The 24,508-nt window shown below is 29.1% G+C and overlaps 6 protein-coding genes across 23 annotated transcripts; 4 read left to right on the top strand and 2 right to left on the bottom strand.

The window, feature by feature from the left end:
- The first annotated feature begins 197 nt into the window (after positions 1-197).
- RsfS312 (ribosomal silencing factor RsfS-like protein, 312) lies at positions 198-1,271 on the top strand. The gene is made up of 3 exons (XM_003699262.3): positions 198-572; positions 653-913; positions 976-1,271. The coding sequence occupies exons 1-3, from the start codon at positions 245-247 to the stop codon at positions 1,170-1,172; spliced, it is 786 nt and encodes a 261-aa protein (XP_003699310.1). The 5' UTR covers positions 198-244; the 3' UTR covers positions 1,173-1,271.
- A 196-nt stretch (positions 1,272-1,467) lies between these two features.
- On the top strand, positions 1,468-4,147 carry LOC100882388 (uncharacterized). 2 transcript variants are annotated; one of them, XM_012294150.2, is made up of 5 exons: positions 1,468-1,897; positions 2,103-2,563; positions 2,634-2,836; positions 2,919-3,058; positions 3,138-4,147. In XM_012294150.2, exons 2-5 carry the CDS (start codon positions 2,199-2,201, stop codon positions 4,038-4,040), a joined length of 1,611 nt encoding a protein of 536 aa, XP_012149540.1. In that variant the 5' UTR covers positions 1,468-1,897; positions 2,103-2,198; the 3' UTR covers positions 4,041-4,147. The 2 variants fall into 2 exon arrangements, with proteins under 2 accessions (XP_012149540.1, XP_012149464.1); XM_012294074.2 differs by having other exon boundaries at positions 1,469-1,969.
- Positions 4,148-5,393: 1,246 nt separating this feature from the next.
- Positions 5,394-7,027, bottom strand: LOC100882277 (uncharacterized). 5 transcript variants are annotated; one of them, XM_012293834.2, is made up of 4 exons: positions 6,838-7,027; positions 6,113-6,573; positions 5,896-6,036; positions 5,394-5,814 (listed from the first exon to the last, which is right to left on the bottom strand). In XM_012293834.2, exons 2-4 carry the CDS (start codon positions 6,545-6,547, stop codon positions 5,521-5,523), a joined length of 870 nt encoding a protein of 289 aa, XP_012149224.1. In that variant the 5' UTR covers positions 6,548-6,573; positions 6,838-7,027; the 3' UTR covers positions 5,394-5,520. The 5 variants fall into 5 exon arrangements, with proteins under 5 accessions (XP_012149224.1, XP_012149168.1, XP_076392911.1 ...); XM_012293778.2 differs by lacking the exon at positions 6,838-7,027 and adding an exon at positions 6,630-6,815; XM_076536796.1 differs by lacking the exon at positions 6,838-7,027 and adding an exon at positions 6,646-6,815.
- Positions 7,028-7,160: 133 nt separating this feature from the next.
- Rnmt (RNA guanine-7 methyltransferase) lies at positions 7,161-9,549 on the top strand. 3 transcript variants are annotated; one of them, XM_076536790.1, is made up of 8 exons: positions 7,161-7,461; positions 7,584-7,810; positions 7,900-8,098; positions 8,173-8,429; positions 8,571-8,752; positions 8,834-9,043; positions 9,122-9,327; positions 9,401-9,549. In XM_076536790.1, exons 2-8 carry the CDS (start codon positions 7,628-7,630, stop codon positions 9,478-9,480), a joined length of 1,317 nt encoding a protein of 438 aa, XP_076392905.1. In that variant the 5' UTR covers positions 7,161-7,461; positions 7,584-7,627; the 3' UTR covers positions 9,481-9,549. The 3 variants fall into 3 exon arrangements, with proteins under 3 accessions (XP_076392905.1, XP_012148936.1, XP_012148869.1); XM_012293546.2 differs by having other exon boundaries at positions 7,162-7,384; positions 7,508-7,810; XM_012293479.2 differs by having other exon boundaries at positions 7,162-7,420; positions 7,508-7,810.
- Positions 9,550-10,367: 818 nt separating this feature from the next.
- Positions 10,368-16,271, top strand: Top1 (DNA topoisomerase 1). 2 transcript variants are annotated; one of them, XM_003699193.3, is made up of 12 exons: positions 10,368-10,506; positions 10,777-10,822; positions 11,354-11,744; positions 11,822-12,153; positions 12,224-12,372; positions 12,471-12,674; positions 12,754-12,921; positions 13,004-13,095; positions 13,473-14,446; positions 14,534-14,984; positions 15,075-15,224; positions 15,307-16,271. In XM_003699193.3, exons 1-12 carry the CDS (start codon positions 10,465-10,467, stop codon positions 15,407-15,409), a joined length of 3,102 nt encoding a protein of 1,033 aa, XP_003699241.2. In that variant the 5' UTR covers positions 10,368-10,464; the 3' UTR covers positions 15,410-16,271. The 2 variants fall into 2 exon arrangements, with proteins under 2 accessions (XP_003699241.2, XP_012148696.2); XM_012293306.2 differs by lacking the exons at positions 10,368-10,506; positions 10,777-10,822; positions 11,354-11,744; ... (3 more) ...; positions 12,754-12,921; positions 13,004-13,095 and adding an exon at positions 13,169-13,367.
- mxt (Eukaryotic translation initiation factor mextil) lies at positions 14,489-24,467 on the bottom strand. Of its 10 annotated transcripts, none has more exons than XM_076536789.1 (12): positions 24,337-24,465; positions 23,720-23,837; positions 23,443-23,583; positions 23,197-23,366; positions 22,935-23,130; positions 22,599-22,670; positions 21,627-21,687; positions 21,264-21,549; positions 20,942-21,191; positions 20,741-20,821; positions 19,451-19,476; positions 14,489-19,369 (listed from the first exon to the last, which is right to left on the bottom strand). In XM_076536789.1, exons 1-11 carry the CDS (start codon positions 24,364-24,366, stop codon positions 19,463-19,465), a joined length of 1,419 nt encoding a protein of 472 aa, XP_076392904.1. In that variant the 5' UTR covers positions 24,367-24,465; the 3' UTR covers positions 14,489-19,369; positions 19,451-19,462. The 10 variants fall into 10 exon arrangements, with proteins under 10 accessions (XP_076392904.1, XP_012147994.1, XP_012148377.1 ...); XM_012292604.2 differs by having other exon boundaries at positions 14,489-19,381; positions 20,741-20,862; positions 24,337-24,464; XM_012292987.2 differs by having other exon boundaries at positions 20,741-20,862; positions 24,337-24,463.
- Between the last annotated feature and the right edge of the window lie 41 nt (positions 24,468-24,508).

Raw genomic sequence — 24,508 nt, 5'->3', positions numbered from 1 at the left:
ATAAATGTTTCTAGTACAGAGGACTCATTTTATTAATGTATGCACCTTGTACAATTTAATAAATTGATCTTTTAAATTACATAAAATATTGTTCTTTATTCTCATGTCATGATTAAGGTTAAGACGTTCGTATAGTTTATGGTTATGTTTGCTTAAGGTATTATAGGTTATGTTCAAGTTACTATAACAATAATGTTATCATTACATCAGTATAAACATAACCTTGTTTGTTGTATGCAGCATCATGCGAATGCGTCTTTTACAAAACTTATCGCGTTCAAGGAAATTATTATGTGAATATTCTAAACCACACAGGAATAGTATAATAACATATTCTTTATTAAAACAAGTTAAAAATTTGTCAACAAACAATCAAAAATTTAATAAAGATGATTATTCGCAAAATCGATCACATAACCTAGCTGGTTCCATTAATATCACTCACGAAGTTTTGGATGACGAAAATGCAGAAATCATTTTTGATGTCAGTGAAAAACAAGAAACAATTAATTTAGAAGATTTAAGAATTAGTGAGGAGGTTCGTGATCCTTATGAGGGTATTAATTTGGAACGTAAGTTAAGATGCACTAAAGTACATATAATGAAAAATAATTTTATGTAACATGTAAAAGTTAATGAAAGTATTTATTAGGTGGGACAAGTGGTGTATTTGAAATAGAGGACCTTGTATCATTGCTACGAAAGGATAATGCTAAAAATATTTTTGTGGCTTCAGTACCTCCTGAATTATCATACGTCGACTACATAGTTGTAGTTTCAGGTACATCAAACAAACATATGCAAGCACTTGCTGCTTTCATTCTCAAAGTATATAAATTAAAAAGACACAAAACAGATTTTATACCAAGGATAGAAGGGAAAGATTCAAAACAATGGATAGCTATGGATTTAGGTATGTTACTTATTATAATTGAACGTATTATTATGTTACTGTTTGTTTCCTTCATTTTTTAGGAAATATTGCAGTACATATTTTTTCAAAATCTGCCAGACCTGTATATGATCTAGAAACTCTGTGGTCAGTTGGTCCTGATTATGATGACAAAAGTAGAGGTACAACTGAAGATATCATGGAACAATATAATGCATTTTTGTCTGATCTAGAACCTCTAGAAAATAAGGAAAATGAAACTGTACAAAATAAAAATTGATAAAAATTGTGGAACCAGCATTCGCTATGTTACAATTTTGTTATAAAAACCTAAATAGTTTGTAAAAAGTGAATAAATGCTTCTTTAAGGAATCTATAATTGCATGATATTCATTCAAATATATCATGTTCTATGTTTTAATGACTTTTATCAATAAGTATTAAGAATGTTACAAAAATTAAATTTTAGTGTACTTGAAAAAAATAAAATCATAGTTAAATTTGGATATACAGTAATTAAAAATTTTTTAATTTTCAAACAGAAAAGTTGACTATCTGTCAATTATAAGTATATATCATTTTCACATTTGTACATCGCAACCCCGCAGGCGTAGTTGCCCGTTATAGATGAATATCCCCACTCCCCTCTCCTCATCTTTCTTATTTCATTTGTATCTGCTGATTACTCTTTCTATAGCATTCGCCACAGAGGCAGCGTTCATATCGGTAGACGCTTTATCGCTGTCTAGCAAAATGGAATCTTATCGAATTATCAATTTCATTTCAAACGCTGACTAATCATTTAAATACATACGCACTTACCTTTACCTCGATTAAATTTATTTTATATCTAACTTTGGTATTGTGCATTCGCTAGAACGTGATAAGGATAATTTATCCTTACCATTTTTGGATCATTTGTATTATCAACAGTTTTACTTTGCTTTCGTGATTTGTCAGATAAAAGATAATGTTTTATACTGTAACTCAGGATATAATCCTGAGGTAAGAAATTTGTGACTTGATTTTTTAACAAAGCTATTTTATTTTTCTGTGAATAAAAAAACTGTATCTTAGGTAATGTATATAACTTTATAATAAATATTGCTTTTATTTAAATTTACAGTATTTCAATATAAATTTTTATGTTTACTTTTCTTTAAAATATTTATTAATTACCTATCTTTTAAATAAGAACTTTATATTTCAGCTGATTATACAATAATTTCAAGATATTAAAGCCAGCAGTATTATTGGAAAAAATAAAAAGATGAAAAAATAGATCAAATTCATCTAATCCCAAAACATGGCAAACACTTTGGATTCAGTTTGTGAGAAGAAATCTACTCGTTTCCTGCAAGTTCCTTTGAAATCAACTGAACAAATTTATCTTGTTTTTTTAATTCCAACATTGATCTCGTGTATTGTATATGTAATTCATTTCTCTGCGGACTTAGTGGTTGCTATACAACATTTTAAGGAAAATAATCCTGTATGGGGATGTTGTACAATTGCTTTCATGTATGCACCAGCAATTGCATACTTTATGTTAACTGTTTCAAGACCAGATTGGTGGATGACTGATAATGATAAATTAACAAAAGGCATAGTAGTTTGGTTTTGTCTACAATTTTGTCAGCTGATTGGATTTGTTTTCTTTTCTCTTTATAGGTACATTTTATACTTAAAATTAAAATTAACATTAATGCAATTATTAATATATTGTGTAACTGTTCATTAGGTACGCAGGTCTCATAGTATTATGCATAGATGCTATTATTTTAACTGGAAAAGAGAGAACAAAGACTCTAAATATAGCAGCTGCTCCTGCAGCTATAGAATTATATTTTTTTTTACAAGCATGGTTTCAAGCTGCTCCTCAAGCTATTTTTCAAATACATTTACTTTTTCGCGAAGGATCTTCCCACCAAAGCCATCAATCAGGTATTTTAATTTATTATGTTGTATATAACCTAATTACAATTAAATTATAAATGTAACACTGCTGCTAATAATATTTTTATAGTGGTTATAAAGGCAATTTCTATTCTGATGTCTATTGTGATACTTGCTATTCAAACTACCTCTTTTCAAAGATTTGAAAGTCAACGTATTAATGGAAGGACATTACCATGGGCAATGTGGCTGAAAAAATATTGCATTCAGGTATTTTGATTCAAGATGTTATATAATCAGTATTATAATATGTTATTTATTTTGATATTAATTGCATTCCTATAAACAGGAATTCTGTGATCTCGAAGAAAGGACTCCCTTAAAATCATGTAATGTAAAAGGAGAAAATGCTGTACATGCAAATGAAGCAGTACAAGATTCAGCAGATCAAAAGGAATCTACTAAAGTTCAAAATGAAGAAAGGGAACAGTCAATTTCCCATATTCCTTTAGACCGTCAAGTATCTGTGACTCCTCCTTTACCGCCAAAAAATGTACAAATTATACCACCTCCAACTCCTCTACGTGGGATTACATCAGTTGCACCTTTACCTATACCGGATGTACCAGCTCCACCACGACCGGACTCTATTTGTACAATTACGGAACATCAGGAATCTGAAGCATTTATTAAATCACAGTCTGTTACGGAAATAAATCAAAATAGTGATAGCAAACAAAATTTAAGAATTCCACAACGAAGATATTCAAAGAAAGGTTTAGAAGAAGATGATCCTGTTGGAAAATTTTTATGCTTCCTATGGTGGTTTTTTTTCATTTTAGCACGTGTACTTGCTATTGCTGTATGTTATGAATTTTATCCACTTTATTTAGTTATTGTTCTTGGTGTACATTATGGTATAATGTTGATATATCTATTTTATTATGTAAAATATTATGACATTATTACTTTCTTTGTTAATTTATGGCTGGGATTAGTTTATATAATTAGTTTAATTGAATATAGGATCAAATTTAAATATGCAGACAGATGGGTGTTACCATACTATGTTTTTGTATTAGCACAAAACACGCTTCTAACATTAGGTTGGTATTTCTATGCAGATTGGGATGGATTTTGGTATACTTATATATTTTATGTAATTCTCGGAAGTATGTCGCTATGCGTTTTATCAACGCTATTTTATTGTACTTTACTTAAACCAAAGAAGCATAGGGTATATACCAGTTGACAAATGCATAAAATTGTTTCATGGAAATAATTTCATTAAGTCGTGATTATACAAATGCTTTAATCTGTTTGTACGTGTTGTACTGATACTATTTTATCTTATATTTATATGAGTTGTTTTTATTTTCATTTTATATAAAAAGTAGATGTATGAGACAAATATTACATGGTAATAAGACTAGTTGTTACTCTTATTACATAGTAATAAGAAATAGAGTAACTTGTATAATTACAAATTTTATGTGTAAAATGAAACTTTAAGGACTGATATTAATTATTAAATAATATTAAAAATGTATTTTTCATACAATGTTATACATTACAGGTAGCTATTTGTATTAAATATTTATAGAAAATGTTTCAAACATTAACTATACTCGGCAGCATCTTTCGTTATTTATAAATTTTATACTTACATAATATTTACAATACTATATACACATAATACAAGATGTTACCGATCTCGTAATACAATTTAATAGGAGGTGAATAAATGAATCACAAATGTAGAATAATATTATTTTACATCTGGCTTTGTTTTCTAAAAAACTAAATTTAGGAACTTTGCAAAATATCTATAAGAAAATTTATTTATGAGAAGGAGAGTCATTTTTGTATCATTAATGTAACAATTAATAGTTATTATAAATTGATAAATATAATCACTAACGTATTTTTAAATGTATTTTTAGTTAGTATTATATTTTCAATTTATTTTTTCATATAGAATCACCTTCTCAATTGTATCATCAGATTAGTGACACCTTGTATAAATATACATATAACAGCATGTAATATATATACATACTGAAATAATTGTAAATACCTATTTAAATACTTAAAGTATTAAAATATGTGTATCTTTTAATCTATGTCTTCATCTTTAAAGATATTTTTGAGTAGAGGTTTATTGAAACCACTTACTTACGATATGCATAATATGAACTAAAAAATATATATGTAAAATATATCACATCATTTATATCTGACTGCTTAGTTTTAAAACACTTTAACGTTACTATTATTAAAGTAATACATACAACAATATTAATAAAGATGTATTCATCAATTTCATTCATTAAATTGTGGCGGTTTCATTCCTACGATCATCGCCACTAGACGACGCATAAAATTATGGCCGACTGTTTCGCTACTATTTAACGAGCCTTTCCATTCCTATAAATAATTTCTGTTCATCCATATCCCCGCGTCTAAGGCAAGGGCTTACTAGGATACCTTACTGCCATTTCCATTCACTAGCTAAACCGCCAAAAAATAATAATGAGACTTATTTATACACCTATGCAATTGCAGTAAGGTGTCATCAATTGTTTGCAACTCTCAGTATCCACTGATATTGGAAATAGATGACGAATTATTACCAAAATCATTTTCACGGGTAGTAAGGATACTCTACTGTATATTCACAGTATGATTTACTTACACATCCGTCTTTTCTTTAGTAAATAGAATAATTGCTATTATACATGTATATTAGAATCTCTGTGGAGATTTCCTAATTGTGCTTCAAATAAAATATCATTCAATAACTTTTCAGCTATAATTCTTTGGTCTATTCTCATATTTCTAAGCTTTGCAGCAACATTTCGTCCAATTGCATCAAATTCATCTTCCATTACAAAAGAATTATTATGTGGTATTTTCAAAACATCAGGAGATTCAATTTCTTCTGTTTTATGTCTATGAACTACTGGGGATTCAGTCCACTTATTGGATTGATCAAAAGTTTCTTCGTTTCCTAGTTGAAATTCTTCCTACGTAAATACAAATATTTGGATTATAACAAAATTATAATCTCTACTTTGTGAAATGAAAATTACAAATGTTACACTTACTGTCTGATAACACTTTCTATATCCCCTTTTTGTTCTTACAATTTTTGGGTATTTATCAGCTGATAGGTCAATATATACCATAGCAGGTTTTCTCTGATTTGACTTACATTTAATTTTATCAACCATAAAGGGATGTACTCTCTGCAGAACACTTAAATTAATGAACATAAAATAATTATGTTAATGTTTAAATACTTCAAAAGTAAATATATCTTACTTTAATATGACTTAAAAAATTTCCTGTGGATTTTAAATTTCCATTCAAGTGCTTTTGGCACTGTAAACAACGAACTGTTACATTAGTATCTTCTACTCTAATTACTGTAAAGAATTCTCCATCCAGAATAGCTGGTAATCGAACTGGAGTAAGGGTCATACTTTGTTGAGTATTTGATTGTATCTGAGAAATTTGATTAGGTTGATCCTGTTGATTTTGTTGCTGTGATTCTTGCTGTTGTGGTTGTTGATTTTGTTGCTGCTGATGTAAACTTGAAGTCTCATGATTTTCTTGATTTTCAACTTCAATTGTTTGAGATGGCACTTGTCTGCTTACTGTTTGAGATATTTCTCTCTGTTGATTCGTAGCATCAATCATGCATGTATCAAAACTTTCTATCTTTGTTTCATACCTTTGCATAGGAAAGGTATCCATGTCTTGCAATATATGCAAAGTTTATTCTAACAAAAAAGTAAAGTAAATAAAAAGTTCAATAATTTAAATAAAGTTTACATACATAACACTTGAAATACCTCCAAAAAAAAAAGAAAAATGAAGCAGTATAATTTTTACTGACAATCAAGCAAAATACTATTATTTATCTCGGTTTCTTATTGAATTTTAGATAAGCTCCTAGATAAGAATATCATATGCATAACAAATCTAAATCAGATAATAGATGAAACCATGTAATATAAGGTAAAAAGAATCCAGTGTCTGCTTACCAACTTTAAAAACAAAGCTGTGCAAATATAACCTATAACTTTTCGGTTTTATAACAGAAAGTGTTCATGTAATTGTAAAATATACAATACATTTTGTAAAATAATGTAGATTTATTTACACTAAATCAGATTTATTAATAATACGTATATGTATAAATTAATATATGGCAACGCTGCATCAAAGCTTATATTATAAAAATAAAGTAATTTTATAAAATACAAATTACGTTGTCAGCCTTGATGATAATAGTAACTTTTCTCCACAATAGATCATACTCAATTGCGCATCTCGACTAACTTCAGCAAGTCTCCCACCAATTATATAGTCATATACACGATGACTCAAAAAGACGACAATAGAAAGAACAAATGATAATGTAGAAAGTATACAAAATTAATGATCTCTGGTTATATATTATCAGTGTCACGAAATTCACGAATATATGCACGTTGCTCTTGGTTACGAGGCTTACTTGGACCAACCAGGGTTACAGACGCAGACTAAACAGAACTAGTCGAACGATTAGTATGATCTTTTGTTGAACGGGTAATATGTAAATATATTATACAGAAATGATGTACTGTAGGTGTTCTAAATATTAGAGCATGTGTTACTCATAAAAGGTTTGTTCTTATTCAAACTTAAATAATTGTAATGACTTGTCTATAGATTCTTATAGCAGAACGTATGTTATCGAACAAAAATTGAAGTGAAATAGAAGATACAACCTAATATTTTGATTAAGGTGATTCTTAAATTGCAAAACCTATACTACTTTATCTTGCAATAATGAACGAAAATAAACGTAAACAAGATGAGTTGTTACCTGAACACAATACTAAAAGAATATTGAATGTACTTGAATCAAGTACAGAAATATCAAGTTCAAATGAAAAACAGGAGGATGAAACACAAGATGAAGTCTGTTCAGAACCTGATAGAAATCGAAGAAAATATGATACAGGACAGAATGTATATATAAATATATTACGTGTAATCCTCATAGCTATATATTTAATAAATTATTCTGTGTTATGTAAATATTATTTTATGGTTTATAGCTTAATGAAACTAATAATTTAAGTACTGATAATGATAAGGAAACAAACGAATCATTGCAAACTAGAGTACATAGTAACAATTCAGTATTAGTTGCTAAACATTATAATTCATTAGCAAACGAAGATAATTGCAACAGAAATCGAAGTCGTATATTGTATATGAGAAATTTTAATAATTGGATTAAAAGCATGCTTATAAGTAAGATTTTTATCTGTATAAATTGATAATATTAATTTCTCCTTGACAGTTTATAATAAAGAAATTATTTTCAGGCGAATATACAGATAAAGTAAAAGAACATAAAGTGTATGGATCTCCTCTAAAGGTATTGGACATGTGCTGTGGTAAAGGTGGAGATCTGTTTAAATGGGAAAAAGCAAAAGTATCACATGTAATTTGTGCTGATTTAGCTGAAATATCTATAGAACAGTGTCAGCAACGTTATAAGGACTTATTAAAATCATCTGCTAATAAAAGAGACCCCACTCCTTTATTCACTGCTGAATTTATAACAGCAGATTGTACAAAGGTATTTGTTTTTAATATTTTATACATTTTTTGGACAGCGGAAAGTATAAAATGATGTTAAAATGTAATTATTATTGCAAAACATCACATATTGTCAATGTATATTTGGTCAACAGAAATTGGTTATAAAGGAGAGTTTCAGGTTCATTTAAGGACAAAATTCAAGGATCCCAGTATACAGCTTGACTTTGTCAGCTGTCAGTTTGCATTTCATTATTGCTTTGAAACATTACAACAAGCAGAATGTATGATGAAAAATGCCAGTGAATGTTTAAAACCAGGAGGCTACTTTGTTGGAACTATTCCAAATGCATATGATTTGGTGTATGTATAATTATTGATAGTTTGATTCTTTATAAAAAATTTATTAAGCAACATATTTAAAAATTTACTTTTGTTACTTAGTTCTAGGTGGCAAAAATGTGATGGCAATAGTTTTGGAAATGATATATACAATATAGAATTTTGTTGTGATAAAACAAAACCACCACTTTTTGGTGCTAAATATCATTTTCAGTTAGAAAGTCTTGTTAATTGTCCAGAATTTTTGGTTTATTTACCAGTTTTAAATAAATTGGCTCAAAAATTTGGTTTAGAATTAGTAATGTTTAAAAGGTAAAAGGAAATATTCAATAATTATGACTGTGGTTTTTTATGTTAAATATTCAAAGTGAATACTAAAATTATTTATAGATTTGACGAATATTATGAAACTATGAAGAACAAAGGTAAATTTTTGTTAAATAAAATGCAAGCCTTAGAGACATACCCTCCTCAGCAGGGAACAAAACTTCTTGGCAAACCTGATGAAGATTATCAACATGTTAAGCAACATGCACGAAATGTATCAGATCGTCATAAAATTGGAACATTATCACAGTCAGATTGGGACATTATTAGTTAGTATACAAATATAATTGTTTTTTAAATAATTTTTTATGGATACTGTTAATGTAGTGAATATTTTTTCAGCATTGTACGCTGTATTTGTTTTTCAAAAAATGAAGACTGTGTGGAATAGCAAGGGAAAACCAGAATATGTAAAATTATAGAAATTACCAACTGTATAGCATTAATTTTATAGTATAGGCTCGAAATTAAAAAATCACGACTACAGAGTTTTCTTTGTACAAATTAGTTTATTATGATATAAATGGACTAATAGGTACCTACAACATGCACTCATTAATATTTTATATTATGTTTTTAATGAATTTTCATTCATTTTACAATAAAATGAATTTTTAAATTTTAAAATTAAAAATAAAATTACATTCAATTCTTTTTACTCATGAAATTACGCTTTACTAAATCTTTCCATGAAAGCTACGATTTGTATCATATAAAATAAAATATAAAATTGTGATGCACCAGTGGAGTTTGACTTACACTTCTCAACTTACATTCCTTTTACATTTTATATTATAAACCTTACATTACAAAGCTAAAAAACGGTTTCTTTTTTTATTTTTATGTATCATATAAATTATGATTATATTAAAATCATAAAAAAAATGGGTAATTGTAATATTAATTTAATGCGAATTAACGTGAAATGGCTTCCATGCATATTCTACAAATGTGAAGAACTTCGCGTTACAAACACGTTTATTCATAATCAATTGGCGAACAAAAACCAGCCGTTTTCCTTCAAAATTAATGCGATAAAAAAATCCGCTCGATCTCTAGATTAGCAAATAGTTGAATTCCATTCATCTATAAAATCGCAAGTATTGCGTTCACGATCAACGTCGGTAAAACGAAATATGACTGAATAAACAGACAGAGTGTACGGGGCGAAGGGTTATATCGGGGATCGAAGAGGCGGAGCAAAGGAGCGCATGCGCAGTTAGATATTTTTGATACTTAGACTGGAGTATCCTATACGATCTAAGCGTAGACTTGGTCTGCAGTCTCTCGCTGAGTGTATGGTCGAGTAACGAGTGACTGGTGTGCGTGTCCCCAGTCCTCTTTACTTCTCTCGCTTCTGTTAGCTCTCGCGTTGCCAGAGTCTATCAGTCGCGTTCGTATGAGAAATGGAGCTCGAGCAGCAGACAACGCAGTCGAATTCCGACTCAGTAAGTGACTATTTCGTATCTATTTGTTCCGCTGCATTTGCCTACGTACACAGTTTTTCGATATCGCGTCCCATATTATCGCTTTTCTCTTGAACGTACGGCATAGCCACAGACGCGAAATTTTTCTAAGTCCCAAAATGGCGTCTGCGACTAAGTCCTACCTGGCTCGCTCATACCACCAGACGTTAAGTCCGATAGAAGAGTGACTGGTCATATAGGGCTCGTTGTTCCTATTAAAATAATGTTTTAACATGGATTTTATCATTTCAGGAAAGAAAATCTAAAGAGAACAGTAATGTGACTGGGAATCATAGCGGTAAGCAAACTTATTCGTGGAGTTTTAACATACGTATTCTGACACAGATGAAATCGAAACTTTACAGCAGTGTTAATGTTAAGCTTGATGATACGATCCAAAGAGTTCGGGCTGCCAACAACCCAACCGGTCTGACACGTGTTTCGGCTCTGACGATGCGTTCGAACTACTTATGACTTCCTGCAATTCAAATTCAGCTTTCTTTTTTTTTGAATCGTTCATTTGTTCGCGTTCCGTACTATGGAAATTTTTATTTTTATTTTTTTTTTCGTTTTAACATAGACTATCTAGAAATTATTTCTCAATTAGAATTTTTTTGCAATATTCATCCAATAACTGCAATAATTATATTTTAAAATTGAAATGCAATAAATATATTTTGCTAAATAAAATTAATAGTATACATGTGAAATTTTGTTTTAAAAATTCTTTTAACAACTTCCAAACTTTATTTCAATAACTAATGATATACAAAACAGTTTGTTTGAAAAAAGAACTTTACAATTAAAAGTATGTTTTGCACATTTCTAGATACTCATATAAATGGCATGTCAAATGGATTTGACAAAAAAAGGGAACATAAATCTGAACATAGGGATAAGGACAAAGACCGATCTCATAAATCGGATCACAAGGACAAAGAAAGAAGTAAAGAGAAAGATAGAAATCATAAAAGTGAACATAAGGATAAAGAAAAAGATAAACATAAACATAGTTCAAGTTCCGTAAAAGAAAAGGATAAGCATGATGGTAGCAGCAATAAAGACAAGGATAAAGATAGAAAAAGTAGTTCATCATCCAGTAAAGATAAAGAGCATAAAAGTAGCAGTTCCTCGAGCAAGGATAAAGAAAAAGATAAAAGTAAAGATAAAGAGCATCATCACAAATCTAGTTCTAGTTCCAGTTCTAAAGATAGAGACAGGTATAGGAAAATCCTTTCATTATGTTTCTGCATTTTATTTCTGATGTACTGTTTGCATGAAGAAAGTTGTATTTTAGGCATCATAGTAGTTCCAAAGATAAAGAAAGTAAGGAGAAGGACAAAGACAGGGACAAGAGCAAAGATAAAGATAAGTACAAGCACAGTTTGAGTTCCAGTTCTAGAGAAAAAGATAAGGATCGAGAAAAGGATAAGAATGTATCTAAGGATAAAGAAAAAGAAAAGAAACATTCTTTGGAAAAAGATAAAGAAAGACATTCCACCTCTCATGCAAATGACAAGGAAAAGCATCGCTCCTCTGAAAAAGACAAAGACAAGCACAGTTTGTCAAATAAGGATAAACATCGTCATGATAAAGATAAGGACCGCCATCGCCATGACAAAGAAAAATGTAAGTATGATGTTTAGTGCATAATTAAATCATGATCATGATTTTTACATTTTATTTATTTGATTTATAGCAAAACATAGGGATGAGAAGGATAAGAAGGAGAAGGATAAAGAAGATGTGAAAGTAAAAGAAGAAGTAATGGATATTAAACCTAATCATATTGACACTGAAGAATTTCATTACAACACTGAACAGGTTGAGAAACACGAAATTAAAGAGGTACACATATCATTTTATTATATTCCTTACAAACATTGTAGCAAGTAAAATGTGTAAGTAATGATGAAATAAGTATAATGGAACAAACTATATTGCAGGAACCTGTTTCACAAATTGAACCAGAAGATGATGATGATAGTGGTGGGGAACAACCACTATACATTAAAGAAGAAGAAGATGAAGAGCCTACTAATGAAGAAGAAGCAAGTATGGATTCAACTGATGGAAATGATACAAGACTTTCAGATCTTCATAATACAACCATCAAAACTGAAGACGAATCAAATGAAGATATGCCATTGGTAAGATAAATTTATATTATGGTTTTATTCTATGTGATGAATGATAAATATACTCTGATATGTGATTTATGTTGAATAGAGCTCACGATCTAGTGCACCCTTAAACATTAAAAGAAGAATAGATTCAGAAGACGAAGAAGAAGATGATGTTCCACTTTCAGTACGTAAAAAATCTAAGAAAAATGAGACAAAAATAAAAAAAAAGAAACGGAAATATGAAGAAGACGAAGATGAAGAAATTGAACAAGTAATGTATTTTAATATTAATTACAAAATTATCTTGCAATAACAATCAAGTCTAACAAATTAGTTTAATCTTTTTTTTGTAGAAACCAAAGAAAAAAGGTGCAAGAACATCAAGAGGAGAAAATTCGAGTCCAAGAAAGAAGAAACAAGAAGAGGATCAGGAAGTTTGGAAATGGTAAAATGTTGTTTCATGTTTGAAAATCCCGCGGAAACCGAATTACGGAAGTGAGGTTATCTAATCTTTCATTTTGTATTCTGAAGCTACAGTTGAGAAGCATAGTACCTATATATACTAAAATTAGGCATGAAAATTTGATATTTCTTTTTATTAGATATGATTAAAATTATAAAAATTATTAAAAGAGTATTTAGAAATACGAATATAAGTATTAATCATAAATGTTTTTTATCTGAGATCAAGAAGAAGAAGAAGTTACCAATTTTGAGGTTATAAAATTTTGTAAAGCACTTCGAAACATTTATTTTATTTAAAATGACTTAATACATATTAAATAAGACAAAATAAATGTAAAATGCATATTACTGATTTAGGTGGGAGGAAGAAAAGAAAAATGATGGTACAAAATGGACATTTTTGGAACACAAAGGACCAGTATTTGCACCTCCATATGAACCACTCCCTCCGGATGTGAAGTTTTACTATAATGGAAAAGAAATGAAACTGAGCGAAGAAGCAGAGGAAGTTGCCACTTTCTATGCACGCATGTTAGATCATGATTATACTACAAAGCCAGTATTTAATGCTAATTTCTTCCATGATTGGCGAGAAGTAATGACTGAATCAGAGAGGGCTAAAATAGAAGATTTGAGTAAGTGCAATTTTAAGGAAATGCATGCATATTTCCTTCAAAAGAGTGAAGAACGGAAACAAATGACAAAAGAAGAAAAGCAAAAGATAAAAGAAAAAAATGAAGAAATCCAAAAAGAATATGGTTTTTGTACTATTGATGGACATAAAGAAAAAATAGGTAATTTTAAAATTGAACCTCCTGGATTATTCAGAGGGCGTGGTGAACATCCTAAAATGGGCAAACTGAAAAAGAGGGTTATGCCTGAAGATATTCTTATTAACTGTTCCAAAGATTCGAATATACCTAAGCCACCACCAGGTCATAAATGGAAAGAAATTCGACATGATCCTAATGTTACTTGGTTGGCATCTTGGACAGAAAATATTCAAGGACAAGTGAAGTATGTCATGCTGAATCCATCGAGTAAACTTAAAGGAGAGAAAGATTGGCAGAAATATGAAACTGCTAGAAAATTAGCGCAGTCTATAGATAAAATTCGTGCAGAATATAGAGAAGACTGGAAGAGTAAGGAAATGCGTATAAGGCAAAGAGCTGTTGCTTTGTACTTTATAGATAAATTAGCTCTCAGAGCTGGTAATGAAAAAGATGAAGATCAAGCAGACACTGTAGGTTGTTGTTCTTTACGAGTAGAACATATTACATTGCATGAACAGAAAGATGGAAAAGAATACGTAGTAGTATTTGATTTCTTAGGTACGTTTAGTTTATTTTTATAGAAACAGTCAAAGAAGCACATTTAACATGATAATAATATATATTTTTTATTAAATATAATTATAGGTAAGGATTCCATAAGATATTATAATGAAGTGCCAGTAGAGAAGAGGGTATTTAAAAATCTACAGCTTTTTATGGAGAACAAATCACCAAATGATGATCTATTTGATCGTCTCAATACAACTGTTATGAATAAACACTTAAACGAATTGATGGAAGGTCTGACTGCTAAAGTGTTCAGGACATATAACGCTTCATGGACGCTGCAGCAACAATTGGATAAATTAACAAATCCTGACGATACAGTAGCGGAAAAAATTTTATCGTATAATAGGGCAAATCGAGCGGTTGCAATTCTATGTAACCATCAACGTTCAGTGCCTAAAACTCATGCAAAATCTATGGAAAATCTTAAGACGAAAATAGATGCTAAGAAACAGGCTATAGCTGATGCAGAACTTGCAGTAAAGGACGCGAAACGTAATGCAAAGCATGGATCTGTTAAAGAAAAAGAGTATGTCAATTTTAATTATAAGAATCGTATAGTGTCAGTTATTTAGTCTTTATTAATTACAAATGGTACATTATGCGTTTTTTATTACAGTATATATGAAAAGAAGAAGAAACAATTAGATAAATTAAAAGAGCAGTTGACAAAGTTGGAAGTGCAGGCAACAGACAAGGAAGAAAATAAGGAAATTGCTTTAGGCACTTCCAAACTGAATTATCTTGATCCTAGGATTAGCGTTGCATGGTAATTATTTTATCTTACTATTGTTTTGTATGAAGTCTCTTGTTCAATACTGAAATATTTAATTTTCCTTTTTAATTATCAGGTGTAAGAAGCATAATGTCCCTATTGAGAAAATTTACAATAAAACTCAAAGGGATAAATTCAGATGGGCAATAGACATGGCAGGAGCTGATTATGTCTTTTAACCCCATAGAAGGTTGACTGTTCTGCAAACAAAAACAAACTCCCACTGATTGTATTTAGTAAATTTTTCGTTTTAATGATCAGAAAAAAAGTAATGGTATAATTTTCTATATTTACAAAAACAAATAAATGTGAGAGTGCGAGGACATATTTTATATAGACCACTACGTTAAATTTCGGTAATGACTTTATATTTAATGTGTAATCAATTAATATTTATAGTCTCGGGCTGATCGCTTAGCAATCATTGCGTGAAAATTTTAGCGGTCATATTTGCATATAGACGTTTAATTGATCTTATAAATATTAGGAATGAAAATTGCATAGTTCGATGAAAATTTTAATTCTCTAGGTAGAAATTTATAATTATGAATCATGAGAATGAAGCGAGATTTGTTCAAGTGACCTAAATTTAGAGGACATAGCTCAGTTATTTCATTAGAACAAAAATTTTACAACCTCTAAATAAAAAAGGTCACGAAAAAAAACTTAAGCTGTTGCATTGTAAATAGAATTATACACGAGAACATTGCCAGCTAATTAGTAAATTGATCATCAATAAGCAGCGACTTTTATATTCCTTTAATTTGACATTTTCTTATGAATGTATATCATTACTGAAATGTCATTCGTATTGTGCATTACGATGTTCTGAAATGTTAGTCTTGTGCTCTAAACGAAGTTTTTAGTATCAACGTTATCGATTTAAAATTGTGACTAGTGAACCTCGATTGGAATATTGTCCCAAAAAATGATTATTACAACATAGTAATGTATTAAAAAACTAGATCATCGCTCATAGCGATTTATGTTTTATAAAACAATGTTTAGATTATAATAAATGTGAACACAGTGTACCCTTAACATTTTTTTAATATTTATACACTTAGAAACCTTGTGATCACCGTAATATCGAATTCCGTAAAAAAACAGCTATGTTAATATGTTAGAAACACATCACGTTTACTTATTAAAAAATAAAACTTCAAGTGAAATTAGTTTTTTTTTCGAAATCTCATTTATAACGAACATAACTCTAGTAGATACAAACGCGTATTTAATACCGAAGTACGTAAATATGTTGCAATATTTTTTTTAATTCTTTATTACATATGATGTATATCTGTCGATGTTTTGTACAAGATATTCTTCTGCAACGAAGAATATCTTTATTTATATAACTAATGGGACTCAAATTGCGCATTAATGTCTGAAAATATAAAACGTCTTAGTTTAATCTGTTTATAAGTGAATCATAATTAGATTAAATTGGGCTATTCGTCTCGGAATATGGAACAGAGACGAGTAATTTCTTCGCAGCAGCTTGAAATAAGTTTATGCTGCGTAGGCATATATTATACTTTATAGTAAATGTATTAGCTTTTACAATTATATTTACTCGTTTTATTCAATTTGATGTTACAATTGCTCGTCACTGATATGATATTCCTAATACTCTATGTTGTATGCATATAAATATACACACGATCTTTTACATCCATACTTATAATATAGATATGTATTTAAGGAAACGGATATGGTAAAATGATATAAATGTATAATTTTAGAATGGTGGTTCTTTGCACTTGCTGTTTTAATATATTATCCTATAAGTTCACTCGTTTTATTATAAAATTATATTACATGTAACGATATGTTCTGAAACATATGATAATTATGTGTCATCGAAGACCACCATTCTCACAAAACTGCCAGTTATTGTATGATTGACCGTATAATTTAATAGTCTCTTATACTACAGAACCAGTTTCTGCAATTTAGATATATATTTTAGATGTCTTAAGATTGGTTGCTAAAGCAAACAATGTGTTATCATATTCATCTCATTTACTCTTATTAGCATCTTTATTTTAAACTGTGCTATTTTTTTCAAATGAAACTGGCACTGTATTTTAGACATTAATTTATACTGATGAAGTAGACTGAATTGAAGAAATACATATATGCATATGTATGTCATATTATTTTTAATTTTACTTTATAGAAATTATTTGCAATATAGAAATTAGCGATTAAATAATAAACATGACATATTGTAATGAAATACAATCAATAAGTAGGCCTCCGACATCAAATGTTTTATGCACATAACATTAAATTATATGTAATAACATTTTTAACTTTTACAAGAAGCGAAGAGTAAAATTGCAATCGATATCCTAGTACAATGGAATATGCACAAATTGAAGGTGTATGTATATTTCGGATATTATCATTTCTATACGATACTGAAATAATAAAACTTATAGCGCCGAAAAAAATCAGTTGATTTATTTATACAACCATTTTAAAAGCAAAAGAGAATAATGATAATCGAAAATATACATAAATGATACGTGTACAAAAGTCATAAAATTATTTCAAATAAGATACATTAAATTTCGAACACCCATTATTGTATTTCGAGGAAAAACGGAGTCAGATATTTATTTTTATTAATTTATTATTAAAGAGCAAAATACAATAATATAATGTTATATTACTGCAGTTAGTGATAATACAAATAAATAACTAATAATTTAAATCAAATAATCATGTAAATTTGTAATAAATATTAAAGATGTAAAAACATATAAATATAACGTTCCATATATGTGCAGTACAATTTAATTGCAAACTAAATAAATAATGTACATTGTTTTCTTTCGACGCATGTTTCAAATTAAAAGACAAAAACATACAAACAAACAAGTACACTCGCAATCACAAATTAGTATGTTATAAAAGATTTCTTGAATCAATGTGCAACATTAAAAATGCTTCACATCAATTAAATAAAAATTGATCAACAGTATAAGTTTCTGTTTTTTAATTAATTAATTAATTTAGATACTGCACATAATACCATTATTTTAATATATAAAATATAAAATCTTGATTAGAGATTCATTTAATCTCATTTTTGGTTATTATGTCACAGCGGAGTAATTACCAGAATGGTAGTTTCTACTATAAAGATAGACTAGACTATGCTAAATCACTATTCGTTTAAAAATTTTGTTACGTCTATTATGCGTAACAAAATATTACGCGCGAAATATTGAAGCATTTTTTAAATGCTTATTATATAAATTACTCTATAAAACTAAATTTAATTTCGATTATAACACCAATTTCTATTAATTTGTTAGTGGAATTATTGTTAAATGTTTTCAAGAATTTTTTTCTTCTTTTTTTTATAAATTTCATTCAATATTTAAACTGTCCAATTTATAGAAAAAATTATTAATGGAAATTCCTTGTCTTGAACATCTTTCAAAAAATTTCATAAATTATATAATTTGATCTACAACGCCTAAGAATACAAAAATTGTTTGCTGTCTTTCATGAGTTTTTAAATGAATTGTTGCAATTCTATAGCAATAGTATAGTAATAACAAATATAATAATAATTATTTCCTTTGCTACAAAACATGAAGCGGTACATTTATGTACCTATAAAGCTGACTAAGGGTATTTGCTGCACTTCATACATTTCATTAAGTAAAGTTGGTAACTTTACAAATTTCCTGTATATAATTATAATATAAAAGCATAAATGCTTACAAAAATATTACAGTTATTTAAAAAAAGTTTTTTTGATTCAAGCACGCAAAGAATTCGAAAGTTCATAAATATTATAGCTTATCCAAATATATAAATTAATTTGTATTGCTATAATTGAATTGAGCAATACAAGTTATCTCACAGATCATTACGTGTCCATTTTGTCCATGGGTGAACACAATTATATTGAATCTGTTTTTGAAAATTTATCACAATACATCGAAATAAAATATCGATGTAAATTAATACATACAATTCTGTGACGATCGAAAAACATTCAATTCTTAACTTCATTCTGGATCAGTTTCCCCGTCTCCAATTGGTAATACTGTAACAAGCCCAGCAGCTGCTACTTTAGCTTTATATGTTTCCGGTTCGAACCAGCGAATCGGTTCCTGTTGAAAAAACTAATGTGTACATAAATCACTGTTAACACAGAAACTATGTAATAGTTAATAATAAAATGTTTACTTTACCTTAATATGTTGTTACAAGCAGCATGCTTTGAATGTATAAAGCAGATGTTAAATGATTTATTTAAATGCATGCTTTCTTAATGGGATAACACAAATTTCATGTTTAGATATTATGTAATATGTTTAAACGAGATAAGGATTTGTCACGCTTTTGTTATGTCATACTGTACGATCTTTACAAGTAAAATACAATGTAAAAATATTTTATTATCCTTTAAATCTCATAAAATGGTGTACAATGATAGTTCTGATCTCTTATATTGTATATAAAGTGTAATATATTTCTTCCTACACGATACTTGAAATAATAAAATAATAACAAATTGCAATATCGTATTCTGTAAAACCATTTAATGCTAAACTAGCAGCTATTAAAACAAGATTATAATATTCATTAAACACAAAAACAGGACTTATAAGAATATAAAATTTAACGTCATACATATTATAACAAATAACATAATACAATATCAATTTCATTCTTTACATCACTAAATTATAGATAAGTTATTGTTTAAAAAAAAAGAAACAACGAAAAAATACAATCAGATCTCCAATAACATAAAAAAACATTCTGAAAATAATTATCTTAGCTGATAACACTGAATGAGTACGTTGTACTAATACAATATACTATAGTCATTTTATATTAATATATTAGTATACTTAATGTATTAGTACAATTTCAAAGCGAGTTATTTTAATATAAAAATTATTTAACAATAGCAGAAATAAATCGTATAACAAGTTTCCTACATAATACTGACAAAATCAAATGTTTTAGTAAAAGTTATTAAATATCACATTATTTATAGTAATACCATAAAATCTTTGGTTTAAATACATACAACTTATATGTATATAAGTCGACTAACGAATACTTTCATATATCACTTGCTACAAATATTAATCTGATAATTTAATGTTACAAGAGGAAGGAGTATTCAAATTTGACCTTCATGGTGAAGATTCTGAATCACTAAATAAATATAGTTCCAAGATTGTAGAAAACTTATTTTTGTTTAGTGATATCAAGCTATTTCTCTCTCTAACAAAATTACGGAAATTAATATTTCAATACGTATACTTTAAAAATAAAGCGAATAAATATGTGATGACCACTTTAGTATGTGAACATTCCAGTATCAGAAACAAACAGAACTTCAGAATATCGTTAAATTTAATGCGAATATCATTAATTTAAAAGAATTAATCTTGCATTATCTTAGAAGGAAAATTAGTAACAGTGTTGTACATCACGTGATTAGCATTGGAATCATACTGATATACCTTGCGAACAATGTTGGGACACTCCTTCTGAATTCGAGCCCAATCCGCAGGTGGTCGTTTTGCGTACGGGCCTGTTGAACACTGCATCAAAAACTCATATGTGAGTTCTCTTATTTCTGGAACTGACGCGGTTCTATTTTAATACTACTCGTCAAATCTAATTAAATAAAACGTTCCAATAATTATTCAAGGATACTTTACCTTCCTGAGTTGTACAATTTGGCTCAGCAATTATGCGGGGTTTATAAGTTTCTTCACTTTCTGAAGTGGCAGCGCTATCTATGTTTAACTCCCGCGCTACTTCGTTTGTATTACTTGGAGTTAATGCTTTCTGCGTACTGGAAGACGAAACTGAGTAAGGAGATTCTTCTTCGAAATTGAAGTACTCTATACCACTTGTAAAATTCTCAGCGTCACCCAAGAAGTATTCATCTAGTACTAGCTTTGCGGTCTAACAATGCAGCAATCACATTAGAATAGGTTATACATATAAAATGTATTTTTAATATTCAAAAATTATTACCCTAACAAGATCAAGATTACATCCTGTGATTTTCAGGGATTGGTTACCAATCGTAACCGTATATTTATATTCGCCTATACTGGCGTCGTTGGTGGAGAAGCTGTGAAGGAGTGAACTTCGTAAACGAGAACTTTGTTGCTGCTGTAGTCGATTGCTCTCGTCTGATGCGCTACTATTTAACGAAGAACTAGAACCACCCATTGCTCCCTTTTCTCCTCCACCTTGCTCCAATCTCACCGGCGATGCATTTCGTTGAATCGTATCTTTTATCAAGTCCTTCGCGTAACTATTATAACAATGTTTAAAACAATTGTTATTTTACGGGCTCAACTGTTCACGATTGTGTATACACACTGAACTTACTGTATCTTGTCCTCGGAAGTACCCGTAATCTGGACAAGTCGTTCTTTAGCTCCAGGGTTTACTGTGAAAGAAAAATAATATTAATTGCATATGTTTTATGTCTGTTATTGAAGTTTACTTTCTATTCGTTTGCATTGCTGTTAATGTGTGATATATAAATGCAGAATTATATGACAATAAATATTTATTAAACATAAGTACTATTGAATCACTTCAAGAAACAATTTATGGATTAGAACATTAATAAACAGTTCATTAATTTGTAAAAACTTTCCTGTAAAAAAAAATAGTATGACGTTTAAAATGCATTTAAAACGGTAAGCAATTATAAGCAATAAATAAAATTACATTAAATGTATAGAATGCTTCTCATAACATTTTATACTTGTTTAAATGTGATTTAATAAGCTGCAAGTATTATGCAAACCAGTGATAATAAATTATAACGATACAAACAATTTCACAACAAAAAAATTTGTGAGCAAATCATACAGTAAAAGCCCTTGCAAAATACTTCTTTTTATATTTTACAGAACGTTTACCAATACTTGAAACACAAAGACATAAGAAAAAAATTTTCATGCAAATAAAAGTAAATAAAAGTTACGACACAAATCACAATTGAAAAGTTAATTGAATAAAGTGTTTAAACAAATTATTTATAATTATGATGATAATATATATTTATCTGTTGTTGTATTATATCATTAAAAGAAACAATGAAAATTTATCTTAGTGTTTTATAATAAAACGGTTATAATATTTAAATTAATACATACATAAAGTATTATCTTCTGCAGCAAAATAATTTAAGATACATAATTATAAAAACAAAAAAAATTCCTTTGGATTAAAATCAACCATGTAATGAGAATATTAGGATATATAAAAGACATTAAGAAATATACAATTAGTTGTTTTCGGAATGCATTAACATGATGCTATTAAGCCATCTGCAAATTGTTTGTTTACCTCGCTGGAAGGAGATGATTGTCTGGCTGAGCTCTTCGATCATGTGAACCCGCCGCCCTTTTATTCCCATCACTGTATTTTTGTGCAAATGATTTAGAAATAGGAACATAATACTTACTACTTACAATACGAGTGAAAAATGTGTCAAATGTACATAATACCAAATATATCAATGAACAGAACCAAAAATATGATGCAACATAATAACACAAATTAAATTATTTAAAATTGAAAAATAAAATAGGCCATATTCTATGAAACATCAAAAAATTTTATGTGTATATCTGCTATAATATAACGATTACCAGCAACGTATAAACTTCAAATTTTCCTTACCTTTACCAGAATCACTATTACGTATAACAACTTCATCTTTGCAATAGTTCTTTCCAGGAATACGTGTGGGTTTAACAAATTTTCCACTGTTCTTTATTACTTCGCCAGGTCCTAAAATTGGTGCCACAGTTGGTGAACTCATTGTTGCCATTGGAGATGATAATGCATTTGTGGGTGTATCAGGTATTGCTTCTACCTGTTGATACCATTTGATTATTTTCTTATAGCATCTAACTTACAGAACAATGAAGTTTTGACTTACATTATCCAGATGTGATAATTTTTGTGTGTAATACACATCCATGGAATCAGTGTGACGCCATTGCTTAGCTCTTAACTCTATAAGTTCCAGCAGGTGAACCCTAGTCGTCATATCTAGTTTATCGTCTTGACTTCCATTTCTGATTGCCACAAAAGCTCTATCCAGCTGATCTGAAATCATGTATATATAATTATTATATTATATTTTAAACTATTTGTATTATATTCTTATTAGTTTAAGTTATACCTTTATAAATAGCTTCTAACTGATGAGCATAAAGCTTCAGGTGATTACACATTGTAACCACATTCATTTGTAGCGTTCGGTCATGGAAGCCATTAGTTAGTTGCATTGCAACATTGTCGATTAAGGACACTATATCCTCCACTGTTAAATAGAATTAAACTTATAATTAAACAAATAATGAAATAGTAATCGGTCAGACTCACAAATGTATAATGTATAATCATTTAAAATATACCGACACATTATGAGAAAAAAACATATAGTGATTAAAAATTACCAGTCGTAATCCGCCCATCGACGGTCGAGTGGCGTTGATTGAGTTTAAGCGGCCTAGGTTTTTCAACTTTCTTAATTGTTCGAGCTCTGTTTAGTTGTGTTGCCGCCATTTTTCTAATCTTAAAGAATAAAAATTAAATGAATGAAATAATTAAGTAAAGTAGAATATAATTCAGCTGAAGATAATTTAATGTAATTCACATAAACTGTACATTTTTAATTCTCACTTTTTGTTACAAAAAATTTAAGTTTTTAAGAAATAACTAAATTTAATGTACACTTACTACTAAATAAATAAGTGAAATTGACAATAATGTTCATTAAATTCAATTTAAGTTAGTTATAAGGTTTTTTAAATATCACTTTGAAGAAATAATTTTTCTAAACTCTCACTACATAGTTCTGCGCCGCGGGTGATTTAAAAATAACTACGGAATAGAATGGTTTACGAAGAAAACAATAACTGAGGACAAACGGAAAGAAAATGAATATTTAATATACTAACATTAATGTTAAGAGTTTTGTTATCGTTATTGGAGTTGATACAAAACGTCGGGTGTACAATAGTAGGTTATTTTACTGTAGCGTACGTAGCGACAAAAATAATTTATACGGTACCCATGTGAGCGCCTCTGGCACTTTCGACATCTTGCAAGGAACGTTAGAAAAAGAAAGACATGTGTAAAGAACAAAGAGAGATAGTAAGCAAAAGAAAGGAGAAAACAAGAGTGGGGAATAGAAGGGCGGAAGAACGAGAATCTAAGGAAAGAAAGAGAAAGAATATGTAATG

The sequence above is a fragment of the Megachile rotundata genome, chromosome 11 (genome assembly GCF_050947335.1).
Source record: "Megachile rotundata isolate GNS110a chromosome 11, iyMegRotu1, whole genome shotgun sequence".
Lineage (NCBI taxonomy): Eukaryota > Metazoa > Arthropoda > Insecta > Hymenoptera > Megachilidae > Megachile > Megachile rotundata.
This window is presented reverse-complemented; position numbering and strand designations above follow the sequence as displayed.